The 26,557-nt window shown below is 40.7% G+C and overlaps 2 protein-coding genes across 2 annotated transcripts; both read right to left on the bottom strand.

Moving 5' to 3' along the window:
- Positions 1-726: 726 nt before the first annotated feature.
- Positions 727-19,216, bottom strand: LOC144664609 (disks large homolog 5-like). Its single transcript, XM_078525742.1, has 21 exons — positions 18,827-19,216; positions 17,916-17,990; positions 15,497-17,202; positions 14,974-15,006; positions 14,588-14,712; positions 14,194-14,293; positions 13,862-13,937; positions 13,387-13,490; positions 11,130-12,562; positions 9,994-10,147; positions 8,962-9,381; positions 7,883-7,985; positions 7,459-7,504; positions 6,474-6,647; positions 5,695-5,870; positions 5,217-5,258; positions 4,810-4,911; positions 3,808-3,935; positions 3,067-3,170; positions 2,551-2,666; positions 727-2,124 (listed from the first exon to the last, which is right to left on the bottom strand). Exons 1-21 carry the CDS (start codon positions 19,110-19,112, stop codon positions 2,021-2,023), a joined length of 5,607 nt encoding a protein of 1,868 aa, XP_078381868.1. The 5' UTR covers positions 19,113-19,216; the 3' UTR covers positions 727-2,020.
- Positions 19,217-23,413: 4,197 nt separating this feature from the next.
- Positions 23,414-26,536, bottom strand: LOC144665078 (ankyrin-3-like). Its single transcript, XM_078526253.1, has 5 exons — positions 26,250-26,536; positions 25,388-25,595; positions 25,087-25,123; positions 24,526-24,631; positions 23,414-24,145 (listed from the first exon to the last, which is right to left on the bottom strand). Exons 1-5 carry the CDS (start codon positions 26,534-26,536, stop codon positions 23,527-23,529), a joined length of 1,257 nt encoding a protein of 418 aa, XP_078382379.1. The 3' UTR covers positions 23,414-23,526.
- Positions 26,537-26,557: the final 21 nt, after the last annotated feature.

Here is a 26,557-nt window from a genome sequence, read left to right as displayed (position 1 = left end):
TCAGGTCATGTTAATTCGTTTTAACCATTTGTGAAATCTCCCGCGTAAAAGAAGACCCTTCTGGGATAAACAAGACCCCTGACTAAGCCTGCAGAAAATTCAGTGCAGGGTTGCCGCTTGTGCACAAAACTAGCAGGAAGGGAAACGAGGTAAAAACCTTTTACTGCGTCTCTCTTGTTGCTTGACTGGTTCTTTCAACCGAGAACCATGCAAAACTGCCAGTTCTTCAAGTAATGTATCAAACACGAGACAGTGTTTCATCGGGATATCCAAACACCGAGAAGAGAGTTGACTCGCAGCGGAGTATTTTTGACGAAATTCGAGGTTTTTAGATAGCCGATGGATAGCCGATTTCGTGGAGAAGAACTGTGAAAGGTGAGCGTAAAGACCTAGGCTGGACTAGCTGGAATGAGGTGGAACAGCGAGCAAAAGACCGTGAAGGATAGAGGACGTTTCTGGGTAGCCTTATGCTTCAGTTAGAGGAGCGAAGAGGAGGTGTGAGTGAGTGGATAGCCGATGAAACACTGTCTCGAGTGTCTGATATATCTTCTCAATCGAAACAGAAACTACGGAGTAAACGGAAAAAGAGAATCGTAAAAATCTATGCTAGTTAAGACCGGGTATCGAAACCTCCTTCACGGTTACGATTTTCTTTGTTTTAACTTGATGAACTATTAGTGAGTTTGAGAACTCACCACTGAAGAAATTCATAAAACGACACAAAGGTTCGCAAAGTTTCTTTATTACGAACCTCTACCGAGCAAGCTTACATAATAAATTATTATTTCATTTCCAAGCAGTTAACAACCTTTACTAGCCACCCAGCTCAATCTTACAAATACTATATTCTCGTCAAACTGATTTCGCGAAGCATCAAATAATAAGCATTCCAGCTTATCTTTACTGATATAACAACCTAGGAAGTGAACAAACCAATGTGCAGTTGAGTGTGGATGCACGAGGCTCATTTACAACAGTTTCTACCCAGCCGGCTTGGGTAGGTAGTGTGTAATTTGTACTCATTTTCTCACTCTTCGGTGACGGAACATCTGGGTGGTTTCTTAGACCTGGGTACCAGATTGGTTGAGTGCACAACAGCAGTAAGTAAAGAGTGTTAAAAAATCCAAAGCAGCTTATTTTAAGGAAGAAGAAAGGCTGCGACCATAATCTTCCATTTTCACGTCTTAACTTGGACATCGTTGAATGTCGCAACCCCAGTAAGGGACGGACCATTATTTTTTTGGAGGGGGGGGGGGGGATGAAAAATATTGAAAAAAATTGTTTGCAGGGCCTGGAAAGACAAGTATAATAAAAAATAGTAAGAATTTCGAAAAAAATGTTTGCAGAGGTGCATCAACTAAAAAAAAAAGTCTGCAGACGAAAATTTTTCATCCCCCCCCCCCCCCACTACCAAGAAAATAATGGTCCGTCCCTAACAAGAAATGGCGACTTAAATAATTATTTTTGTTTTCTTTTACGACACATTATTACCATTTCTATCAACACCTTTATTCTTAAGGCTTGAACTTCTTGAAGGATTCACGAAGTGGCAACGTCTGGCATCCCCAGATCTGACCAATTTCAAACTTCTCTTAACAAGTAGGTAGGTTGTAAGAAGTAAGTGTTTGACCATCTCAGTAAGCTCTACAAAATGGATGGAAAGCTAGACACAAACGTGGCCTCCACGAAGGGCCTGGAGAGAGTGCGGATACGTGGGGATGGACTGGGAAAGACCTTTCGTGCCCTGCTCGCTCCACTTGGTATCACAACAAAGAGAGACCAGAGAAACTGATTAACATTTAACAGAAAGAAAAAGAAATTGAAAACCTCGTCAACCAAAGTCAACCTAAAAGAGGATTGAGGAGAGAGATGGGGGCAAGCTTACGCTACCGGCTTCCCAAAAAAGGAAGCTTTATATTCGTCCAGCCCCTTCGCACTACGGGCGTGTACAGAAATGAAGAGAATGAAAGAGAAATTGGAAAGGTTTACGAAAGCAGAAAGACAGTACGCGTTATTTTCTCTAGACACTGGATAGTGGTACCCAGACCGTCCTCTTCTGTTGCTCGTCCACCATCTCTTGGATCTGGGAACAAATACTGCTGACGCTGCTTCCATGAACGACACCTTAAAAAGAAATGCAGAAAAAAAGCTTAGACGGCACGGCAGGAAAACGTACTCAGCGTAAAAGAAATGTAACGAAAAGGATTTGTTTCTTTACCAACAAAAATGATAAACTTTTACGCATGCAAGGCTTCTCTCCTTTCAGAAACCATCTATTAAGGTTAGCCTCTTGTTCAGACGTTCCTTGGTCTCGTCACGCAATTTTCTCTCCTTGTGGGGAGGGAAGATTGCGTGACGAACCGAAAGATTGTCATCGAGGCAAGTATAACATGAAATACGAGATTATGGGGGCAAGGGAGTTGTTGGGGGGGGGGGGTGGGTACCTCAGTTACGTCACTTTTGCACCGCTCACAGAATACCGCAATTCGCAATATTGAAAGGTGAGACTGTTTGCAGAATGCAAGTTAATCAACATGTTGTAGTACTTACATGTACCACTAAATAAGTGTTTCAACTCTCGTTCCATTTTAGCAGAGGATTCATAAAGTTCTTTAGCAATTCTAAGGCTCATCTTCTCTCTGATGTACTGACTGTCTTTCTGGTCCCTTTGTACAAAAGGAAAAAAGCTTCATCAATAAATTTGACTTCAAAATGAACTTCACTTCACCCCGCCTCGTAGTCCAGTTCTGGCCCTCTCGCTGTCACGCGACGCTACGCTCTCGGGTAGTGTTGCGTGACGGGTAGCGTTGCGTGACAGAGAGGGATCAGAACGGGACTACCCCTTTCGTTGAGCGAACGAATTCTTCTCAAAATAAATTGCTTAAGTGCAGTTTACCAAGAGATGAACAATTCTTGCAAAATTTTTACTTGTGCAAAAAGATTTGCACGAAGTTTTTTCGACTACCAATACTGCTTTGCACAACTCAATTACTGTTACTCTGCATGGCACACCAAGAAGTATTAAAGTTTTTTTCGAAAATGACAAATTTCTCAAGTTGAACTCACCTGATGTGTTTAGGAGATTTAAACTTGACAAATAGTATTATGGGATAGACTTGTAATGCATGAAGCCGCTCCACTGCTGATGAACTCACGTCCAATAAACAATGCTGTAGAAACAAACACAGCAAGAAAACGTTCCTCAGAAAACTATGAAGGTTCCTGTCTGGATTGGCTATTAGATCGTCACGCGAAGGATCGTCACGCGAAGTGCGGAGGCGAAGCATTGCGTGACGATACAAACAGAGCAATTTTCGATTGAATATCTTAAAACGAAAACCAAGGTTATCACCCTGGCGAATCACAAAGGACACAGACAATCCAGTGAACCAATCAAAACTCAAAGCAATACATGTACCCGGCACGAGACGAAGGGAAACGGGCGCGAGCGAGTCATGATTGGTTTTGGTTTTACTGCTGATTGGCTGAGAAAGTGGCACGAGAGTTTTAAACCAATCACCAAGCGTAAGTAAAGCAAAACCAAAGCAGACGCGAATTACTTTCGACGCTCAAGTGAAAATCGCTCCAACGCATGCGAACAACATGGATGTCAAAAAATTACTGGAGTTTGAATGAAATTCAGGAAATTTAGTCGGTGGAACAACAAGGCAATATCGATCCCCTACTAGATTCCCCTTCTTGTTAACTTTCTCTGTTCTCGTCGTATTTATTGTATAAAGAAGAAATTAAATGTAGAACACTCGGAGATTTTACGTTTGAAAAACCAAACAATTAACTTTGTTTTACCTTGTCAGTGACTTGTTTGATGGACGCCATTTTAGTAACAGACAGCTTTTGTCCTTTCCATGCATAATCCACAAATGTTCCATCTGCAATTCCTTTCTCTACCTTCTCTTTTGGCAAATCCACAACCTCTGAAATTCGCAATAACAATTAACAAATGGTAAACGTCACAGCGTGCACTATTGAGTTACACATGCACGCGGGAGGTTGCTAAGCACGAAAGAAGGGTAAGAGTCGGCGCGCTCAGATTAAAGGCATACGTCAGCGTGCACCCATGGGCAAATAGTAGACGCTAAATTAACCAATCAGAACGCGCGCTTTACTTAAGTTGTGCTATAAACACTTTTTTTGACAAACTTTACACGAGTCTTACAGCCAATAAAATCACGGCTTAACTGGCCAATCAACTTCAAATGACCAGACTTATAATATCATCAACTGACAACAACTTTTCACTTGACTCTGAAGATGACTTCCGCTCAGGTTGTCGAAACGTCAGTCACCAACAACAGTTCTTCTCAAAACTACTCTCACCCGGACGATCACACTATACGAACTACCGATTCTCCTAGGTTCAAACCATTTACGGAATTTTAATACAGTTAATAAGAACCTATCAAAATTTTGGCTCTCAAGCTGACCCCGCGAGAAAAAAACGAATTTGAAGCTCTCCATATTTAAGTTAAAATGGAAGTTTCACGTAAGTTCAAAAGAAAACAACACGCGTTTGAAGCTTTTCTTACAAGGTTTGACAATAAATTTCTCTTTGATAAATGAATTACAGTGAGATGATCCAAACAGTATAAAGGATGTTACTGTGCTACGAGTAGATTTTTGGAAATTGATTTTTGAACTTGTTACTCGAACCTTGAGCGGAATTCGTCTTAATTCTCTTAACAGCTCTCCGTACATTTCATATATCCCTTAGTAGTTGGGAGAATTTGTTGATATGTTAGATAATGACTATACTAGGAGATAAAAGCTGTTGTATAGATAACTGCATACCTGGTTTACACTGAACAAACTTGTAAGGAACCTCTTCACACAGCTTCTCATACAACACGTCGACCATTGGACCAAACAAAATCACCGCTCGTGGGATATGACCTAAAAAACACAAGCTTAAAATTGACCTCGAGAACGTGAAATGTTGAATGTTTCCGTTAATACGAGAAATATTTATGCTCTTATACACATCTCTTAGCCTGAATAAATAGCTTCTGGGCTAGTAGCTTCAAAACCTTCCCATAAATCTACAAATGCTAGCTAACATTTGTGGTGTGGTTGGTTCAAGTGCTAGCCGGGGTCACTGTGTTGTGTTTTTGAGAAAGACACTTTATTTAGAGTGCTTCTATGGGTACCGGCGAATGACCAAATGCCAGGGATGACCATAAACATCAGTTTGTACTTACTGTCGAGTTTTTCCACTGTTTGGTAAGAAGCTATTCCAAGATCTGAACAAGAGAAAAAGTCAGAGTTAAACAAAATCCTTAACACTTACGAAAAGATTAAAGTACATTATAAAGTCTCCACGCAGTACACAGTCAAATGCTTGTTAAAACTTCACAAGGTTTTTTTTTCATATTTTCAGTCAAACGTCAAGTTAATTGTTATTGTTTCTAACGTTTTAGATTTTGAAAAAGGCTAACTTAACATAAAAACCCAGTGTGTGACCATTTAAATGAAAGCTATCGAGTACTGCATTCATGTGGTACTGTTTATTATGCTGTACATGGTGGTTCTAACTTTTAAGTCTGTGGATAAAACCCCAGTGTGTGACCATTCTAATGAAAGCTCTCAAGCGGTACTTTTATGTGGCATTGTTTGTTTTCAGCTTTTTTAAGTAAAAAAAAAATCGTTTATGCGAAATTCTAGAAGGTAAAAACTCACCTGTACAACTGGTTGTGATGCTAGTAGCAGAGTCACTTCCTTCACGAGAATGATTGACAGACATGCCGTGTGTACCTTTCTTGCTTCTTCTGAAAAAACTTCGCCTTCCACTGAGCTTGTACTCGTCACCATGAGCTAGTGCCAGGCTCCTACGCAACAGAATCTCCTGCTCGGCCCTAGAAATGAAAAAGAAACTGTTACTGACCCAGCAAGAGGACATTACTGTTCAAATCGATTCCGGAATTAACGTGAAAACTTCCTGACAAAGTCTTTAGATTATCATAATAACGGCTTAAAGCTGTACAAAAACTCAAAAGAAACAGAAAAAAGCCAAAGGGGGCATGGATCGAAAAAACTGGAGAAGATTAAAACGCCCCGGGCCCCCCACCCCACCCGGGGGCAATGAAATAAACAAAAGGTTGCATTAGCGAGTGAACTAGAAAAACGTCGGCCCAAATTTTTTCAAGTTGATCTCAGTTTGCAATAAAATGTCACTGTACAACGCTCGGGAATTATCCTTGTTTATTATGTGGTCGTGTATTTATCAAGGAAAGACTTGTACTGCTCATTTGAAAGAAAGAGCTCATATATTAACGAAAATAAACTTAATTACCTAATACTGTGTGACCTAGTCTCCTTCACCGCCGTTTTTTGGAATGTCACGCAATGCTCCCCGTGACAACCCCAAAAATGCCGCGAAGGAGACCAACCGTGACCTAGCCCTTTTAATTCAGGGTTTTGCTATAGCACAATATATTTTAGTTCAATGTTTAACGTACTTCATACGGCTTGGTACCATTCCAATCTCTCGTTTCTGTGCATCTTCTTCGTTGACAAGACAAGCTCTCCAGCATCCCATGTGGCCATTGAACATTGTATCAGTCACATACAGAATGTCGCCCTTCTTGAAGTTTAGCTCTTCTTTGGTGTTTGTAGCACGTTCAAACAGGGCTCTAAGAATAAAAGATTGAAGATTAATCAAGTTCTCCTTATTTATTGGCTCCATATTGAGAACGTAACGGTAACGGTAAAATAATGCTGGGGGGGGACCCTGCGGTGGCCTAATGCTGGACTTCGGATCGAGTGGTCTGGTTTCAAGCCCTGGCTAAGGTCAATGTGTTGTGCTCTTGGGTCGGACAATTTACTCTCAGTGCCTTTATCAACCCAGGTGTATTAATGGGTAACGGTAAAATAATGCTGGGGGGAGGGGGGGGGGGTGGGAACCCTGCGGTGGCCTAATGCTAGGGGGACTTCGAATCGAGTGGTCTGGTTTCAAGCCCTGGCTAAGGTCAATGTGTTGTGCTCTTGGGTCGGACAATTTACTCTCAGTGCCTTTATCAACCCAGGTGTATTAATGGGTAACGGTAAAATAATGCTGGGGGGGGGGGGGAACCCTGCGGTGGCCTAATGCTGGACTTCGGATCGAGTGGTCTGGTTTCAAGCCCTGGCTAAGGTCAATGTGTTGTGCTCTTGGGTTGGACAATTTACTCTCAGTACCTTTATCAACCCAGGTGTATTAATGGGTAACGGTAAAATAATGCTGGGGGGGGGGGGGAACCCTGCGATGGACAAGCATCCCATCAAGGGGGAGTACAAATACTACTAGTTGCTTAATGCTACAGAAACTGGCATAAGCTCTGGCCATATTGGCCACTTCGCTTGATGCAGACTTTACTTTTTTACCTTACTGATTATCGCCCACCTCATTCACAATAACTTAATAATTCCGTAACAATTCAAAGCACTACAAAGCATTCAATTTACCTGACATAAAATGAGTCCCCAGGTTGATCTCTAAGTGAATTGAACTCTACAACAAGAAAATAAAAACAATCAGTATCAAGCAAAAATATCCCGATTATTTTTGTCTTATTTTCTTTCCTTGGAGAAATGTCATAAATTTTAAAAGATACAGTAGAACCCCGTTAACTCGAACTCAGATAACTCGAAGAACCCCGCTAACTCGAAATAACTTCTATTTCCCTTGGACCCCCTTTTCAGTCATTTTTACTCGGTTAACTCGAAAACCCCGGTAACTCGAACTGTTTTTCGTTTCCCTTCAGACGTCAAGTTAGCGGTGTTCAACTGTAGTTACACATGTCAGTACTACACATAGAGTTTTAAGTGGTGAAGCAAAAAATGAAAACAATTATAATAAAAAGGTTTGATAACATTGATCAGTACTTACTTGTTGGGTTATACTGCGCCAATATCTGAACTGTCTCAGTGGGTTTGCACAACTCTAACATGGCCTGCTCTGCCGTGACTGAAGTTAAATCAACTCCATTCAGCTGAAACAAAAATAGTATTGTGAATAATTAATAAAAAGTCTAAAACCTTGAAATTTATACCAGAAAAAGTAAAAGCACTGAACGACTTTTTACTAAGAAGTCATCCTTGCAGTGAAAATGAAAACAGCATGTCAGTATGCCACTCTTCTTTATTACATTCATTCGACAATAATTATTATGCATGTAGGTTATTCCCTGTAAGTGTAAAAAGTGACCAACTTGCTTGTAGCTCCTATGCACATTTTTTGTTCTTACCACATTTTGACGTCATTTGTGATCTATGACCAAACAGACGCATGGCAAAATGAAATCTATTTCCCGTTTTTAAACAAAGTCTTTTTAGATTTACGAGTCTCAAAGTATCTATTTAATAGATTCTTTGAGATTCGTGATTCTAAACAGACTTCCAATTTTCATGACCTTCTGTTGATGAAAGCCTTACAAATAGGCAAGTAAATGTATCAACCAAACCAGAAAATTAATCAACACAAGAGCAGTCTCTTGCACTAAAGCACGCACAAACAAACTGACCACCCACATCCCCCCGCTGTGCACCCTAAGAATGGCCTTTGGTTAAAAACGCTATGTCACGGGGATTTCACAGGTTTTTGGTCTAAACTGTTCTGAAATTAGTGGTAGGCAACTAAACTGATAAAAAACTGAATAAACATTATCTTTGAACATCTAAAGGAAGATAAAACCAATGGCTATAAATATTGATTTTTTTTTGATGATGTGCAGAAACAACTTGAAAACTTTAGCCTAACTTTTTCAAGTTGCAGTCCGTTTCCATCTGAGCCATCCGCAGCCAAAGATGCTTGTTACCAGTTTCAGTGCCCTAGTATAGCAGTTTTTAATAAAAATGGACTTTTATTTTTAGGTTTCCTACGACACAAATATAAATTTTGGCTGTTCAGAAATCTGGCAAAATTTGTGACATAGTCCCTTTTAAAAAGAATTAAGTTTATTCTCTTACTTCTAAAATATGATCACCAACACTGAGCCCAGATGAACTAACACCCTCATCATCAGGTTGAATTTCCGATACAAAGATCCCCATAGCATTTCCACCAGCGATATTAAATCCCAGTGAGCTTGGACTCTTTGTGAAGAATACATAACGTAAGTCCCCTGGTGGCTCATTGTCAATGATTGGTAGAATTCCTCCGTTTCTTCTGATTGGTGGAGTGCTGCTGCTGCCTTCGTGTGAGTGTTTTGTCTTGTTGACGGGTGTACTGCATGCCGTGCTTGCTTCTGATTGGCTGGATAATGATTCCGTTGTCTCTTTGACTTTCTCTGGGTTGAACTGTGCTAGAATGGTGACGCTGTTACCTGACTGCTTCAGAATCATGGCAGCTTGCTCGTAAGTTGCACATCTTAGATTTACACCATTGTACTGCAATAGAACAAACAGTTTTTAAAACCTTAAATCAGTAATTATGATAGATTATGGTTCTAACTTTTGAATGTGAGCGTCAAACCCTAGTGTGTGACCATTCAAATGAGAGGGATTGAGCAGTACTTTCATGTAATACAGTTTATTATGCTGTACAAGGTGGTTCTAACTTTTAAAGCTGTGGATGAATCCCAAGCTTTCAAATGAAAGCTTTGGAGTGCTCAGTATTTTCATGTGGTACTGTTTGTTTGCTGTATGAGATTGTTTTAACTTTTACGTCTTCCGTTAAAACGGTAGTGTGCAAGCATTCAAAGTAGAGTAGTGTAGAGTAGAGAAGTCATTTCATGTGGAACTGTTTATTATGCTATACAAGTTGATTCTAACTTTTTTCTGTAGATAAAACCCCTGTATGACCGTTTAAGTGGATGTTGAGCAGTACTTTCATGTGGTACTGGTTCTAACTTTTAAGTCTTTGGATGAAACCGTAGTGTGCAGCCACTCCATTAACAGCTATTGAGCAGTACATTTAACTGGTAAATTCTCCTCATAAAAAGCTAAAAGAAACCTTTGTTAGGGAAAACATTACATTGTACACACTGGGTACACACGCACCTCTAACAGCTGATCACCATATTTGAGTCCTGCCTTGGCAGCCACACTTCCCTCGTTAACCGAGCAGACAAACACACCCCCCTGACAGCCAGCAGCAATGGAGATGCCGAGAGTGTCCTTCTTTTCTATGTGCACAAGGCGAGGCTCATAATCCCTGCAATAAAACAAACATCATCAAATCATTTGAAAAGTGAAGACCTACTTTGTTGGAAAAGAAGAAAACAAATTACTTTCGGATGTTTCAGCGACCTCATGATGCCATTATCAAGGGTTCAAAGAGAAATTAAGTAAATGAGAGTTCCAACAGTTATAAATTTACATAGCAGAGGTGGCTACACAAATACTTTAGCAAGGATTGAATCTGTTTGCCATTCAATCTCGGTGTTAATTGCTTGATGTAAAGCATCTCGTTGACAAGACAATCCAATTTGTTGCTGCAATGGTGTCATGAGGTCGCCGAAACGTCCGGAAGTAATATCATTTGTTTTTACCTGTCTGTGTATTACAAAATCATTGTTAATAAAAGAAGAAAAATTGACGTAATTCAGATGTGCACATAAATAATTTATTCTAAATACAGTGGAATAGTAATTTTTCGAACCTCCAAGAGAAACCAAAATTGGTTCAAGAAATAAAGAGTTTGAGAAATCAGGGGGAAACTTGCAGTGTTCAACTGAAGGATGGCGTTGATGGCGGGAGACAACTTTTGCTTGGAGTTGTCGGGAGGTTTTGAGAAATTGCAATTCCACTGTAAGTATGACATTGATAAACAGACACCTAATTAAGTAGGCCTCTCAAAGGCAGACCCTTCTCTAAGATGTGAACACCTCTTTACAACAGAAACCACTCAAAGAAAGACTGGACAATTGATTTACTAACCAAAGATTTTTAAGTAAATGGAAAAGATATACAGTGAACTCTCTCTAAAACAGACACCGTCGGGACCGGCTCCAACTGTCCGTCTTAGAGAGGTTTCCATCTTATAGGGAGTTTAATCACAGTAAAATGACTGAAAACAGCAGGGATGGAACCAACACCACGTGTCCATCTTAAAGAGGTGTCCATTAAGACGAGAGTTGACTGTAGTGCACCTCATAACCTTTAGCTACCGGTAGTAAAAAAAATAAAAGGCTTACCGGTTCAAAGGATCTTCCTTGGATGCTAGTGGACCGCTAAAGTCAAACGCAAGTGCTGGGCCACCTTCCTCAGTTGCCGGCACAATTGGGGTTGATGGAACAACGACAGGAGTTGTATGACCTGAGGAGATGGAGTATGTTGAACTCACAGAACTGCTACGGTAGCTACCACTCGGATAAGATGTCAACTGTGATGGTGGGGTTGGTAGACTGATTCTGTGACCTTTGTTCTTAGAGTTTGATGGCGGATCATAGTTATAAAGGGACAAGTGCCGCACTTTATGATCATCCCCATCTGCACTGTGAGACGAACCTTGACGACTGTGTCTTCCTCGAGGCGGCACTAGCTTAACCGTGTCATGTTTATGTTTGTTGCGGCATTGAACTGGTAAACACTGTTGACTGACAGCAGGCTGGCCTCCGTAATTCTGCACAGAATGACTCTTAGCTGTGTAGTACGGAACATTAGCTGATCTCAACACAGCAACTGTTACCGGAGGGCCGGACATGTTTGGCTTTGGAGGAGTTAACGCCAGAGGGTCTTCGTGACTAGAATAACGTCCAAAACTGGATGCGGCAGGACTGCCTCCGAGAGGAACCTGGTAATTTCTCGCAGAAGGTGCAGATTGTGGACGAGAACCATTGCGAAAATATGAATCATTCTTTTTACGTGGAATGACTACAGTGTTTGAAGTATTTACCACAGAAGAATCTGGGAATGAGTTTGAAGGAAAATGAGCTGAAGACACAGAAGCTGATTGCATTGTGTGCATATTGTCTTCCTGTGAACTTCCATCGGCTTCTGGTTGAGGAGGTGAAGTAATAGCCGACATGTATGAACAGGTTCTTGCTGGTGGCATTGGCCTTTCCTTTTGTACTGGCATTGAAAGATTTGGTGACTGTGTTAGGGGGCTAGGACGCATTAATGATTTTCTTAACTTGACAAATGTCCGTCCACGTGATGACGATCCACCACTTGTGACAAGATGTGATGCACTCCCTTCTTCGGTGGATAAATCACTGGAGTCTGTTTGTTTCTCGCGCAATCTTTCCCTGTTCTCTTCATAAAGTGGTGTAAGTGATGATGATGAGTGCAAGACAGGTTCAGAAATTGATTCTGGAGTTGATGATATTTGATCATCAGGAAGAGGGGAACTTTTCCCTGAGTAATACGCAGATGAGGACTCTTGCTGCGACAGCTGAAGCTCATACAAGCTTCCAGAGTTCGTGATTCTTTCCTTCGTATGTTCAACCTCACGACAGATGTCATTTTCTCTGTTGATCTTTTCATTGACTTCATCCAACAGTGACTGAAGCACCTGCGTGCGTGATGATGATGCTGACAGCTTCTGAAGAGTAAGCCTGACAAGACTTGTAGACAGTAGTCTTTCCACTTCAGTTTGGCTAAGGTTCTCAACTGATGTTCCATTAATCTAAAACAAGAAGGAAACACATATATCTTAGGCAACCAAATAAAAACTGCTACCATCACAAAGTCTAATGGGAGGCGCAATGGCCTAATGTTTAGCACGCTGGACTCTGGAACAAGCGGTCCAGTTTCAAGGCCTGGCTGGGTCACTGTGTTGTGTTCTTGGGCAAGACACTTTACTCTCATAGTGCCTCTCTCCACCCAGGTGTATAAATGGGTACCGGCGACATAATGCTGGGGGTAACCCTGCAATGGACTAGCATGCCATTCAGGGGGGAGTAGAAATTTTCCTAGCCGCTTAATGCTACAGAAACTGGGATAAGCTCCCGCTAGTATGGGCCATGGCTCAAGGCTCCCCCTAACATCACAAAATCCAGTAATCAAACATTAACACTACAAGATACTGCAGTAACTTCATTGTAGTTGCAAAGAGTGGCAGGTCCAAAGGTGCTCAAAAATGTAAGGGGTGGGGGGAGGGGGGAGGTAGCAGATCCAGAGGTGCTAAAATGAGAGGAGGGGGCAAGTGAAAATGGGTCATTTCTTGATTCAAACAGGGTGGGGGAAATTTATTGGTCATTCAGGGCTCATATCTTCCAGGTATGGGTGGGTGCGGGGTCTGGACCCGGCCCCTATATCTGACACTGATAATTACAGTATGTAATACAGTAGAATCCCAATTTCTCAAAGCAATTTTCTTTTCCCTTGGATAGAACTTCTCTAATGTTACCCCTGCTTTCTCAAACCTCTCAATTTCTTGAACCAATTTTCGTTTCCTCTGGAGGTTTGAGTAAATCAGGATTCTACTATATTGTAGATAATTGTTCTTACAGTAACGATCTTGTCTCCAACTGCAATAGTCTCCTCCTCGGCAGCAACACTGCCAGGCACAATGGAGCTGATGTGATTAGTGCTGTCAACTCTGATCCCTAGCTCTACAAATGAAATTTAAGAAATGTCACACTCAGCAAATTTACTACAGTTAAACTGTAGACTGCCAGAGAATAACCATGCCCAGGCTCCCACGGGAGAGTTTTTGGTTTGAATCCCCCACCCCTCTCAAAATTCCAGTTAAACCCCATACTTTCCTTTAAAGACTTTACCTTTTGAGATTCCTTAACCCCTCAGAATTTCCAATGAACTTCATGGAACTGCACAATGCAGTTAAATAGTATGTAACTGAATTAGCAACAGAGTTTCAGTGGTCTTCCAGTTGTCAGTGGTTTATGGCATGTGTAACAGAAGAATTTAATAATGACCAACATATAATTTTACTGAATTTACTAAAAAAATGCTAGAAATCCACCTTTGTTGTTTGTCAGGATCAGGCTGACTGGGTAAAGCAGGGGCCTGGATCCCGTCAATCTCTTCCTCTTTACAGTCTGAAACAAAAATCAAAATAAAACAACAAACACAATGCGATTAAACCAAAACGAACAATGCATACTCCATACTCCTTACAAATGAGTGGTCCGTTAATTCAATACAATGAGGAAACAGTTCCCACATTGTACATGTACCTTAATAATGATTTAAAGCAAATACCCTGTACCAGTAAACATTTTTAGCAGTGCAGACAATTATTTCTTAAATTTACAGGATGAAATCAACAGCAAAATAAATAAATTTAACACTAACCATGTTGACAACCTCCCCTCTGCTGATTGCTTGGACTGCAGTGCGATATTCAACATTTGTCAAGTCAATGTTGTTTACCTTCAGAACACAGTCATTCACCCTGTTTTGACAAAAAAAATAAAATTTCATCACACAGTTCAAACATATAACAAGGGAATTGAAAATAAGCAATATCAAGCTTAAACCTGGAAACGCTTATTAAAATTCACATGGACAGATTAAGCTCCGGGTTGTAGTTTCACTGTGGGAAATCATTCACTTGTTTACTGTCAGAGTTCGTAAGATCATTATTTTGTGTGTGCTCAGCCAATATTCTTCAAAAAGACAAGCTACACCATAGCACACAAGGTTTGTTTACAGTTATATCAATAAGGTTTATGTTTTCCAGACTTACTTGAGCTTGCCATCAGCTATGCTTCCTTTTGCGACATTGGTAATCACAATAGAACTGTCATTAGGGATGGCTGGAGTGTCTCGTCCACCAGCAATGGCAATACCAAGATCATCATCCAGATTCATCTGCAATCAACATTAATTAACCAATGCTACCAACACACAAATTCTCCTTTCATGCCTCTGATCTATCAAGTAATTTTTATTTTTATTTTTCACAAACTCTCTTGTTGGCTTTTTGGCAAATGGACATTCTGATGCTCAGATTTCAATCACATTCCTCAGAAAATATTGACAGAAGCTTGAGAGCAGGCAAGTGTAAGCCATGTGTTGAACCCATCCCAAGCCATCTACAAATTATGGAGTAATCATTTGGTGAAAACTTACCCTTTCTAACACAATTGACTCTGTTTCCCATTCCTGCAAAGGATAAGTAAATATTTGTATCAAAAATTGCTAACTAAAAACATACCGGTAGCAAACAAATGGACCTTTCAATATAACTTTATATGAAGCAACTGTCCATAAGCTTCTACATCTCCCTATGCTTTACGCACTAGTAAGTCTATAATTTTGCTGGTCCCATTTATACACCCGGGTTGAGTGAGGCACTATGAGAGTAAAGTGTCTTGCCCAAGAACACAACGCAGTGACCCTGGCCAGGGATTGAACCCGGACCGCTTGATCCAGAGTCCGGTGTGCTAACCACTAGGCCACCTCCCACCAGGACAAGTAGTAAATGTTGAACTAAAAAAACACTCTCTCCTTCAGAAGCATTTCTCTGGGCCAGGAGTAGCTTTAAAATTCCCTCCCCCTCGATAGATCAGCCCATCAGCCTGCCAGCTATGACAATTAGTACATAAAATTGACATAACTTTTGTAAGTAAAAAAAAAAATGTGAATGGCTTACATTGGAGTCTGTGTCGATTGCTGAATCTCTACTTGACAGATGTTCCTGTGACAGACTCCCTTGATTCAGCTGATTTTCAATGTGGCTACGCAGTTCTAAGAGTTCACCGACAGCTTCATTATGTTTTCGTCTTATGTCATCAGATTCATGAAGAAGTTCAGCCAGATCACTGACGGCACGATCCCTCTCATGTTGCATCTTATCAAATCTAATTTTCAACGAGTCTCTATCTTGTATCACTTTGTCTCTCTCTGTCATTGCCCAGTCTCTCCTCACTTTCACAACTTCAATATCATGTAATGCATTTGTCAGCTCTTTTGAAAGAACTTCAAACTCTTTTCTAAGTGCGTCCATCTCCTTGTGTTCTCCTTTGATCACCAGTTGATGTTTCTGTCTAATTTCAAAACATTCCTTCAGAATTTTGTCTCTGTGTATAATTGCTTCACTACGCTCTCTTCGCGCAACATTCCGTTCCTGTTTCAACATCTCGTAATCTTCTCTTGTTTTGTCCAATTCTTTGATAACATTCTCCTTTTCTAACAATGTTTGACTAAGTTGCTCTTTCACACCAAACACCTCCTTGGAAGCCTGTTCACGTTCTTCTACCAAAAGAGACAATTCCCCTTGCGTGTCGTCAATGTGATTCTGCAGTTTTGAATAGTCATTCTGAAGGTTTTCATTAGTTTTTCGCAGATCGGTCAGCTCATCCTGAAGTTTTTCAATTTCTCGATGAACTGTATCCCGTTCGCTCATGACTAACTGATACTCATTCAGAGCTGCATTCCTTTCCTCTGTCAGCTTGGTAATGTCCTTAGCAGTTCTGAACTGACGAGACATGACTTGTTCACGTTCTCTCTCTCTGTCCTGCTGAACCTGATAGGAAACCTTCAAAACAGAGTCGCGATCATTAATAGCTTTCTCGTATTTAGAGATTGCAGCTTCAGCCTGTTGCTTTAGTCCATTTCGTTCAACGATCAGTGCATCTTGCTCGTGAAGTAAGCCATCAAACTGAATTTTCAGTGCTGAATAATCTGATTCTAAGTTCTGGTAGCTGTTAAACAAATGATTGTACTTGGATCGCAGATCTCTGTGAGTATCCTGAAGGCTTTCATACTCCTTTTTATGCGACTCATATTTATCCAAAGCTGTGTTTGCTGAATGACTTTTAACAAACTCTTCATACTTTTGATTGTCTTTCATTTCAATGAGTTCAATTTTTTCTCTTTCTCTCAACAACACAATTTCTTCATACTCCTGCTTCAGCTTGTCGCGTTCAAGGTTGATTTCATCAAACCTTCTTTGAAGGCTTTGAAATAACATTTTGTACTTTCGACTATTCTCACACTGTTGACAGACAGATTCGTACTTTGCAGAAATGTCAGAATTTTCATATCTTAACATTTCGAGTTCCTTCAAGCAATCGACATACTGTTTTTTAAGTATGTCAAACTCATTGTCTCTGTCGCTTCCTTGTGGTAGATTTGAATTGTTGTCCATGTGTATTCTGTCAGCATTTTTCAGATCATTTATTTTCTTATAAGCATCCCTCTCTCTTTCAGTCTCATGCAACTGATTTGTAACTTTTTCCAAGTCACGTTTCACTGTCCTTAACTCATTTTTCAGCACAATGAGCCGATCTTTGCAAAGGTCGTGGCCGGTCATGCTTGTACTGCGACCAACATTCACACGACGAGATGAACCTATGCCTGCCAAAATATCAAGAACATTAAAAAATGCTTCTAGCTACACAGATTGTGTATAAACAGACATCACGCCATCAAATATAGCAAGAGATTAACTCTGAGAAACAATTCTCGGAAATTTTCTTTTGCTTGTCAACAACGTGGTTCCACACACAAAATACATTAGACATTTATAATATGTTAATAAAATGATAACAAAATCCCCCCAAGGGACAGAATTATGTAGAACAAATTAGGAAAAAGAATAGTTCAACAAGGTCCGGATCTTGTCGTCAACAGCTTGTTTTGTATGTAGACAGTTCAATACTGAATAAATATATTCTTTCCAAGGTCAATGGTTTTGATTTATTAGCCAATATAATTGTTTAACAAAAATGCTCCAATAAAATAATTCTGCTCATTTGCACTCTAAGCTCGGTTTTAAGACTTCATAAGCTAGTACTTATATGAGCTGTCAAATATACAGAAAAGCAAATATCAGAACTTTGCACTTGTAAACAAGATCTTGATTATGCCTTGTTCTAAATTATTGTTTTAGGGCTGGTCAACTTTGGGACTTCGGCCAACACAAATCATGTTTTTGTGTGGGATCGAATTTTATTCTGCAGTAAGACAGTTTTTACACATAACGAAACATTCTTGCATCACTGTAGTCATAACTCTGTTGAAATTTATTTACAGATTAAAGGAACGACAACTTTCTGAGACAAACTCACATTGCATGTGACGGGTAGCTGTGTCTTCGTCGTTATCTGCAGTTTTTCCTTGATCTGTTCGTATGTGCGCTGATACTGAAAGATAACAAGAAAAACATCAATTCCAAACAATCGCGTCTTTTCCTCACATTAAATCCTTACAATCGCCATTACTTCATTATGTAATGTGTGCTAAAATCCAATAACGTCTCTTGGTAAATGTCTGTGCGGTAAAATATGCTTAAATCCTTGAAAATTGAGTTTGGGCGTTTATGAGAAAAAAAAACTTGATTGTTGTGGTTTCATGGTTTGCTTGAGTCTGCTTCTCGGGTGACAAACAACTTTCTTGACGGGCGCAGTTGAAGTTAATTTTCTCAAAAGTATTGTAAAATTCAGCTGAAAGTTACTTTTTCTGCTTGCACGAATTTGGCGAAATACAGCCTAATTATACTGTCAGTGGTTTCCCGAAAACAATTAATGGAAAAACAACAAAAATATATTTGCGTGCGAGCGGCGCTTGGTTTGAAGAAATTCACACTTGGTGAACACGTCAGTCTATATTTCCGCCTAATTGCTAAGAACATTTTCCTCTGCGCATTCAGTGTTTAAAACGGCAGATAAAATCCTTCAAGAGCTAAAAAATAGATTATTACGAACTAAATGCATAATAACTAAGCGTTGATAAGCTTTAGTTGGTGTATAAATATCCATACGAAAATATAATAATCGAATCTCCGCGTTACAATACAACCGACCACGTTTGCGAGTGATGAAAACAAGTTTATAAAGTACATTTTGGCTAAGAATATGCATTAAGCACACCAAAACTATGTTTAGCTGCGAGCAGGGTTGTTAATTGGAAAGTTGGAGAGCTAAACCCGACGCTGACATGTTTACATTGGGTAAGTCACAAGTTTCATTTTCACTCTCACCTGATGTAGTTGGGGGTTCGACTCCCAAAAACATACAGTTTAACATGTACGGATACGTAGTCTCTAAAACCACACAAAACTTCTTGAACGTCTCATAGTCTTTTCTTTGAATGACGTCTAGCAATCGGTCGACTCTTTGAGCAGGATGTTCGCCTTGAATTGCTTGTGCTTCCTCGGAGTTCACGACATGGCTAACAACCAACGGCGAAAACAGCCTTTCCACTGTCACTGCGCGCCGGAATTTATCCCGATGGCGCTCTATTACTTTCTTGTAACCTTCTTCCATGGCTAAAATATTAAATTAACGCAAAATTTTCACAAGCCAGCGACAGAAGAAGGTAGAGTTTTGCACTGTTTAGAAACTGCACTCTCGTCCGCCATGTTGACGGAACATATAATCTTTGTTGATCCCCAGCCTCCAAATATGGAACGTAAAGGAACGCCGCGCACGTGACCTCGTGGAACAATTGAAGATTGTTCGAACTGTTGTCTGTTTCAAGGGGCGTGACGTGAACACATGCAATAACCACAGCTGTCAGGTCAGTCGTGTTATAAATGTTATGGACTTCTCAAAGGGAAACGGAAAGTGATGTATAAAATAGAAATAACTACAATCGAACAAAATAAACCTCTCTTGTCCGCCAGTCATCCGTGATGAGGGAATTTTACTGGCGGGGGATGACTGGGTATGACTCAGCGGCTGTCAGCGGGTCGTCTACCGGAAGTCAGGTATTGTAATTTTACTTTCCATCATGCTTATTTCCCGAAACGTGACTTTCAGAATCAACAAACAAGAACATTTTCGTTTTTTTTTTGTTTTTTTCAGGCTGCTAATCAAGATCTATGTTCTCAGAGCCAAAATAAAAACAAGTTTCGACAGGAGCCCATGGCTTCGACTTCACTGACTTTTTTATTTTTTTTTATTTATTTATTCGTTTATTTATTTGTTCAGATTTGTTTGTTTGTTTGCTTGTTTGTTTGTTTACACATGTCATGAAATGATCTCCAAAGAATATGATTTAATTTTAAACAAATTCTCCTGACTAGAATTTTCAGAAATGTACATAGAAATAACCACGTGCGCAGACTGTGGCATGGACCACTAGCAGGCGAGTAGGTTTTCACGCGAGCGGTGGAGCCTCGCGCGAAATCCCAAACAAGAGAAGCCTGTATAGCGGAAATCAAGTAATAGAGTGCATGGAAGCAGTTATCACCCAGCGAAGCTGATGATCAGTATTTAGTGGAATTGATTACGTTTGGCCAGTAATTTCTTTGGTATTTGATGAATAGCGTTTACTTTTCAGACTTTTATCCTCCAGATGCAATCGACCTAATCACCACTCTCGCAAGCTCTCACATGAATGGCTCGTTACCTTTCGAGAGAACAACTGAACAAACATCAGGAACAATGCCCTTAACGGACCGAACAATAGCAATTGCTGCACTAGAGGACTTACTAGTACTACAAACTTATGAGAGCTACTTCACTTCTGCACCGTCGACGCTTTGCGTCTTTCCTGGCTACTTGCACTTATCATCATCATCTATCATTTGCCCCTTATGTTGATTATAAAAATTGTCATAAATTAAAATATACCCAGCAAACCCTTGAAGGGCTTTTAGTTTACGAGAAGAGCCCCTGAACAAGTTTACACTTTAGATCGCGGAGCTCAAATTCCCACAGAGGTTACTTTTATTTGTTATTCCTCATGTTATTTTGTTTTCGCGAGGCTTATATTTTTGCTAATTTCGTGGGTTGCCAAAAGTTAGCCTGCGGGCTGGCGTCCAATTTCTTTGATACGTCGGAAAAACAGGAAGGAAATTAAAAGTGCGCACGCAAGCTTCGTGAAAATTTCTAGCTAAGAAGAATACTGACCAACTTGCTCACCGTGTCACGAAGCCTTCAGTGAGCAATTTAACGGTAAATTTTGCACGAAATCACAAGAAAAAAAGACATGCTGCAAGTTAAGTCTTCACTTTAAATAAAGATATTCAATCCATTATTCATTCGTATTAATCAGGTTTAGGCTAAGATAAATTAGTTTTGACAGTGACAGTTGGTGATTGCAGTAGAAAGCATCATGATGCTAGCACGTGTACAATATGGAACTTTCGAGCAGAATTAATTAAATATGGTAAGCCAAAAATGTTTGCTAAAAAATAAATAAGTAATAACAAGTTAAAAATGCAAAATAATAATAATAACAAATGCAGAAGAAAGAGTTACGATCTCTTATACGAACTTTACAAAAATAACTCCAAACTGCATGGTAGAGACAAAAAATACGGTCACGTACTCACTGTGCGATCAGAATTGCTATGTCTGAGCAGAGCTTCAAGCATGATAAAGCGTTTGTAGACAAACAAAAGGCTAATTAAAAGTGGGCTCCTGGCCAATTTTAACCAAGCCTAGAATTTACGATTTTATAGTATTGCCGTGCTTGGGACTAATCATGCTAATCCAGCGGAAACTCAGAAGCGGCCTTGTTTCACATAATATTACCTATCTTTCTTTGAACATGGCGATTGTAAAATAACTTAAGATGCTTATCGCAGCACTAGACCACTTGAGATCAAGTAGAACCGACTCAAAAAGCTTCTTACCAACTTTTTTCCTGTTCTTCCGACACCCGTGGCACGGGCATGGTTCAGTAGATCGTGGTCTCATTCAAACAGGTTTTTTTCTTCCATGTATCACTGATAGATCTTCCACATATTGTTCGATTTTTAATTTGGCATTATTATGCTTGGCGTTCAAAATAAATCACTCTCATGCTTAAAAGGCATTAATATTATGCTCTGCCGATAAACTTGACGGCCAAACCAACAAATAAACAACAACAATGACAACCAAACGTTACGTAACGCGTCGCAAATTTTTAGGCCCATAGGCTGTGCGCAGCCCTCTATTTTCTCGTGTGCTCCTTTTTTTTTAATCGTTGAACGCGAAAATAGAACCGCGAGAAAACTGGACCCCTGCACAAAATGGGACGCGCGCGAGGGGTTAGGGGTGGGGAGCAAGAACAATAGTCAAAAAAAAAATCGGTTACATCCCGACACCGTACTCCTTCACCCAACATCATCCATACCATAACGCCCATTGAAAGTAACAATTTCTCCTGCAATGAATTTGTCAGTTATTTCCCCGCGATAACATGGGCAAGCCATTGCTGATACAAAACAAGTTATGCACCCATCAATGTAAAGCCAAAGGGGGAGGGGGAGGGGCGAGCAAAGGAGAGAAATTGAACTGAAATTGAACTGTTCAAATGCCCTACCGCAGGATATTTGTGGATGCTCAAAAAGTCACTAAACTCCAATAAAATTTTGTCAGAAAGCCCATTAAAACGGTCAGAAAGTCTATTGAAATGGTCAAGTCTCCCTCCCCCTTCCGGCTTTACATTGATAGGTTACCGGCTTTACATTGATACAGTTTCGGTACAAAATTCACACACAAATGGAGTGAATACAGACTTGTTTATTCCAGATAGTAGTCTTCTTAGTAAGCTAACCTGGCTGAGAGCCGTAAAATCTACATTGACATTGCTATAAGTTCACAGGCTTGAAAAAACTCTCACCTCATTCATTCTCATCATTATTAACAAGTCCTAACAAGAAACTGCTCTATTTATCCGGCGGATTCTCAAATAAACTACACTACGTTGCCAGGGAAACAAGCACCTTTTTAGCCGGGAGCAGACTGGGCCGAACTTTTGTGAAGTTGCTAAGCAACATTTTCTCCTCGTGACGACAAACATGACGTAAGACCGGCTTCGTTCCCACAATCCTCTCTTTTTCTTGCTCAAGAAAAGTTGAGGACCATAGGAGCGAAGTCTGCTTACAAGTCTGCGAGCACGTTTCTGATTGGATAATAAAATCGGACTCTCTCCGGATAATTTAACGAACATTTCCCAAGCCCGGCACGTGTTTCCCGGGTGTTAGTAGTCTTGTCTTTGACTAATTCTCTTCTCTTTCTAGCAGTTATTCAAAACATGCAATTGACAGTCAAAAGTAAAACATTAGGAAGGCTCAATGCTCCTCCCACAATTTATGTTCTCTAGTTATCATTTTCACACGACAAATGTATAAAAGAATTAAAAACAAACGTTAGAATAAGAATGCGTGAGTAAAACCTAACTGAATTCTGCACCAGGCGCGTGACAATACAAAACTTTAGTCAAATTATCTTCCCTTTGTCCTTCGTAGACATTACGTGAGTCACGCAACGCACTGAACGTTGTGTGACGCCCCGAATGGAGGACAAAGGACACCACTATGCCCCGCCTCTCTAAATACGTTAGAAAGCTACATAACCTAGCTATATTAAAACGAGTTAAAATAACGTTTTCTGAAATATTCAGGTCTGAACTATGACTTACAGTATATCTAATGACCTTAAAACATGCTTAGCATGGTGAATGCAAATAATTAAAACCGCTAACCACAAGCTTTTTCAGCAGGATTTCTTTGTTTAACAACTTTACGTTTTAAAATCTTTCCCTGACGATCTTCCTAAAAATCCACTTCTCGAGTCACTAAACTTTACAACAACGCACTTGAACAATCTATAGATACTCGCACTAAAAGTAAACCACAATCTCGCTGGTCAGTTCTTGACTTTAGAACGTAGAACGTTCGTCTAAATGCATTCAACTTTACGTAACACTGCACAGTTTAAAACTGTTTTATAACCCTCTTGCTTATATCTCGGTTTCTTCATCGCCATTCTCTATAGCCTTGTTAGCTTCGCTGGTGAAGAATTCTAAGACGCCTTTGTCGTTTCCAAAGAAATCTTGGAGCAATTTTTCTCTGTCTTCTGTTACCTCGCTTCCATCTTCGATAATCTTGTGGCTTTCTTCAATGACATTGCCATCTTCGTCCACGACTCTGTGTTTCTCTACTACAATGACAGACTCTTCTGTGATTGGTTCAGGCGAACTCTTTCTGGCCTCCGTGAAAACCTCGTCTCCGTCGGTCTGGTCCTTACGGTCCGTGCGCGGAGAATGGGAACCAGCGTCATCACCACCAAACATGTCGTCCGTCTCACCCGCCGTGTCCAGGAACTCGGATATGCGCCGGTGACCTGGTGCCGAGCTCTCTGTGGGTGCCGTGTGAGTTGTAGTCACGCGGTGCGTTTCCACGACAACCACAGGGTCTTTGGAGTAGCTTCTGTAGGCAAGCTGTTTGAAGTTATCTACGATGTCTTCTCGTCCCATTTCACGGAGAGCTTTCTCTAAGGACGCCATATCAGCCTCGGAGTCTTCCTTGTCGCGCCAGGTCTTCAACACATCAGTGGCACACTCGTCAGTTGAAGCAGAACTGCAGGAAAAACAATTGTTGTCAGTAAAAGAAGAAGACCAGTCTGCTTTGAAAGCACTTTGTTTACGTCTTTAAAAGACTAGGTGGCTGTCAGACCGGCGTTAAATGTCAGTTTCTATGATGGGATGCTATTCCACTTGAGCCCTCTCTCCTCACCCCTCCCGCTTCTTTTTAAGGTTGCCATGACAATTTGTCAGTACTATTTATACTTGTGGCAGAAGACACACTGTGCATGCGACAGTCTCGCCTATAAGAACGCAATACAATGATCCCAGCCAGCGCTTGAGCCCGGATCGGACCGCTCGATCCAGATTCAACGCGCTAACCATTAGGCCACCGTGCCTCCCACACAAACACAAATGAACTCTTAAAACACTCACTGTCTGTCAGAGATTTCTTGTAGTTCTGAGTCTGTAAATTCCAACTGTTGACCAAGCGCAATCCAATCGTATCCAACACCTTTGCCGATCAACGTCAACAAATCATCTACAAGTCAACAACATTAAAATAGCAGGGTAAGAATAACGAAGAGAAAAGCTGTTCTCTTTGTTGGGTGAGATGAAAAAAAAAAAACAGACTTTTCGCGTGCTTACGGACGGCTAACATGGTTTTCCGTGCCGGTCGCGAGCGGGGTTCCGCACTTTCCACGGGTGATATGTTTTTCCGCGTTTTCCACGAGTAATGTTTTCCCGCGCGTTCCACGCGAGTATCTGTTTTCCCGCGCTTGCCGCCGATGTTTCGGTTTCATGTTTTCCCGCGCAAGTGACCGGTTGCATGGTTTAACTTCGCATCCTGATTGGTTTGTTACTTATCTTGGAGTGTAGTGTTTGGCACTGTTTGATTAAAAAAAAAATGCTCTTCAGGTTCGAGATCACGGTGAATTACAACTCCCTAATGTTTATCTTGCCCGCACACTAAAACGGTCGTAACGATCAACTCACCAGGAAGCCGGACGGATGCATCTTCCTTCTTCAAGTTCTGAGTGGGAAAAAAATTGACAATTTCAGTTACTTTAGAAAGTTTCATTAACGAGCGGTTGAAAGTTCGTAATGTTGTGTGTAAAACCTAAAACCTAACCCTCTATACTCTAGTGCCAAAAAACAAATTCTCCTTGGAGATTTCCATACATTTGTTTTGGTTTTAGTAAAGGGAATTTAGTAGTAACATCTTCTACTTGATGGTTTCTTAATTCTCATCACATGTCTGGTTGAAATGTATCGATAATGTAAGGAGATGTCTTACCTCTTCAGATAAATCGATGCTCAGATTACAGATCGTTCGCACGTTACCCTGGCGGTCTTTGCGAGGTTCTTTCAGGAATGCCAGCCGACAGGTGGGGGGCTGGGACGGGTCTGTCACGCGCACAGTCACGCCCAGGCGGTTTTCACGGAAAGGAGAAAATGTCATCTGTAGCGGCTCACGATTAACTGGTGTGACGTTACCTAAGCACCTGTAAGGACGAAATGGAAACATACTATTTAAACCACGTGTGAGCTACAAGGGGTTCAAGCTGGTTTTATTTTTGTTTTTTCGTGGCTAGATCACCCTTGGTGTCTACGTTCGCCCAAGGTGTCTAAGTTCAAAAACTAGGGAAAAAATTCACAGGTGTCAGTTGTCAAAAACAGACAGTAACACATGAAAGTACTACTCTATCGCTTTTATTTGAATAGACACACGCTACAACTCCAGACAAAAATAGTTAGGAAGGTTGTAAAAACATGCTCGATTACAGAGATTTTCGAATTCAATACAGAAATTTCAATTCCTGTACTGCTGTAGGATCCCCCCCCAGTTCCCCTGCCCCCCATCAATGTTGGTTCCTTACTTAACAGTCTTGTGTGTGTAAGGTCGCTATTAGCTCAACATTGAATAGGGAAGTGGAGGGGAAGAACAAAACTGCAAAAGTTCCCAACACTTTTGCCAGGGGTTGTGGGGTTTCATCCACAAACCTTTAAGTTAGAGCCACCTTGTACATCATAATAAACAGTAAACAGATGACAGTACTGCTCCGTAGCTTTCATTTGAATGGTCACACACTAGGGTTTTATCCACATACTTAAAGTTAAAACTTATTTGATTCCATAATTATTTGCTTTTGTCCTACCTGACATGTACTGGTCTTCCTTCGCACACTTCCACATCACGACTCCTCGCCACCTCCACAAAGCCAGTCTGTTGTTCCAGTGTTTTCTTCATGCTATCATCTGTGATACAGAAGACTCTCAGACGGGCCTCTGTTCCATCAGGTTTCACTTTAGCAAACACCACAATTTTGACCAAGAAAGGGACAGCGGTTAACTTGCGGTACAACAGGCGTGCGTCTGTCGTCACGTTGTCTGGGTTACGTGTTTCCACAAGCCAGTATCTGTGCGAAACGAGAGCAAAGTTCATAGTTTTTACAACAGAATTTAT

Source organism: Oculina patagonica, chromosome 9, assembly GCF_052425735.1.
Source record: "Oculina patagonica isolate OP01 chromosome 9, crgOcupat, whole genome shotgun sequence".
In the NCBI taxonomy this organism is placed as follows: domain Eukaryota; kingdom Metazoa; phylum Cnidaria; class Anthozoa; order Scleractinia; family Oculinidae; genus Oculina; species Oculina patagonica.
Note: the sequence above shows the minus strand (reverse complement) of the source record. Positions and strands in the feature narration are given on the sequence as shown.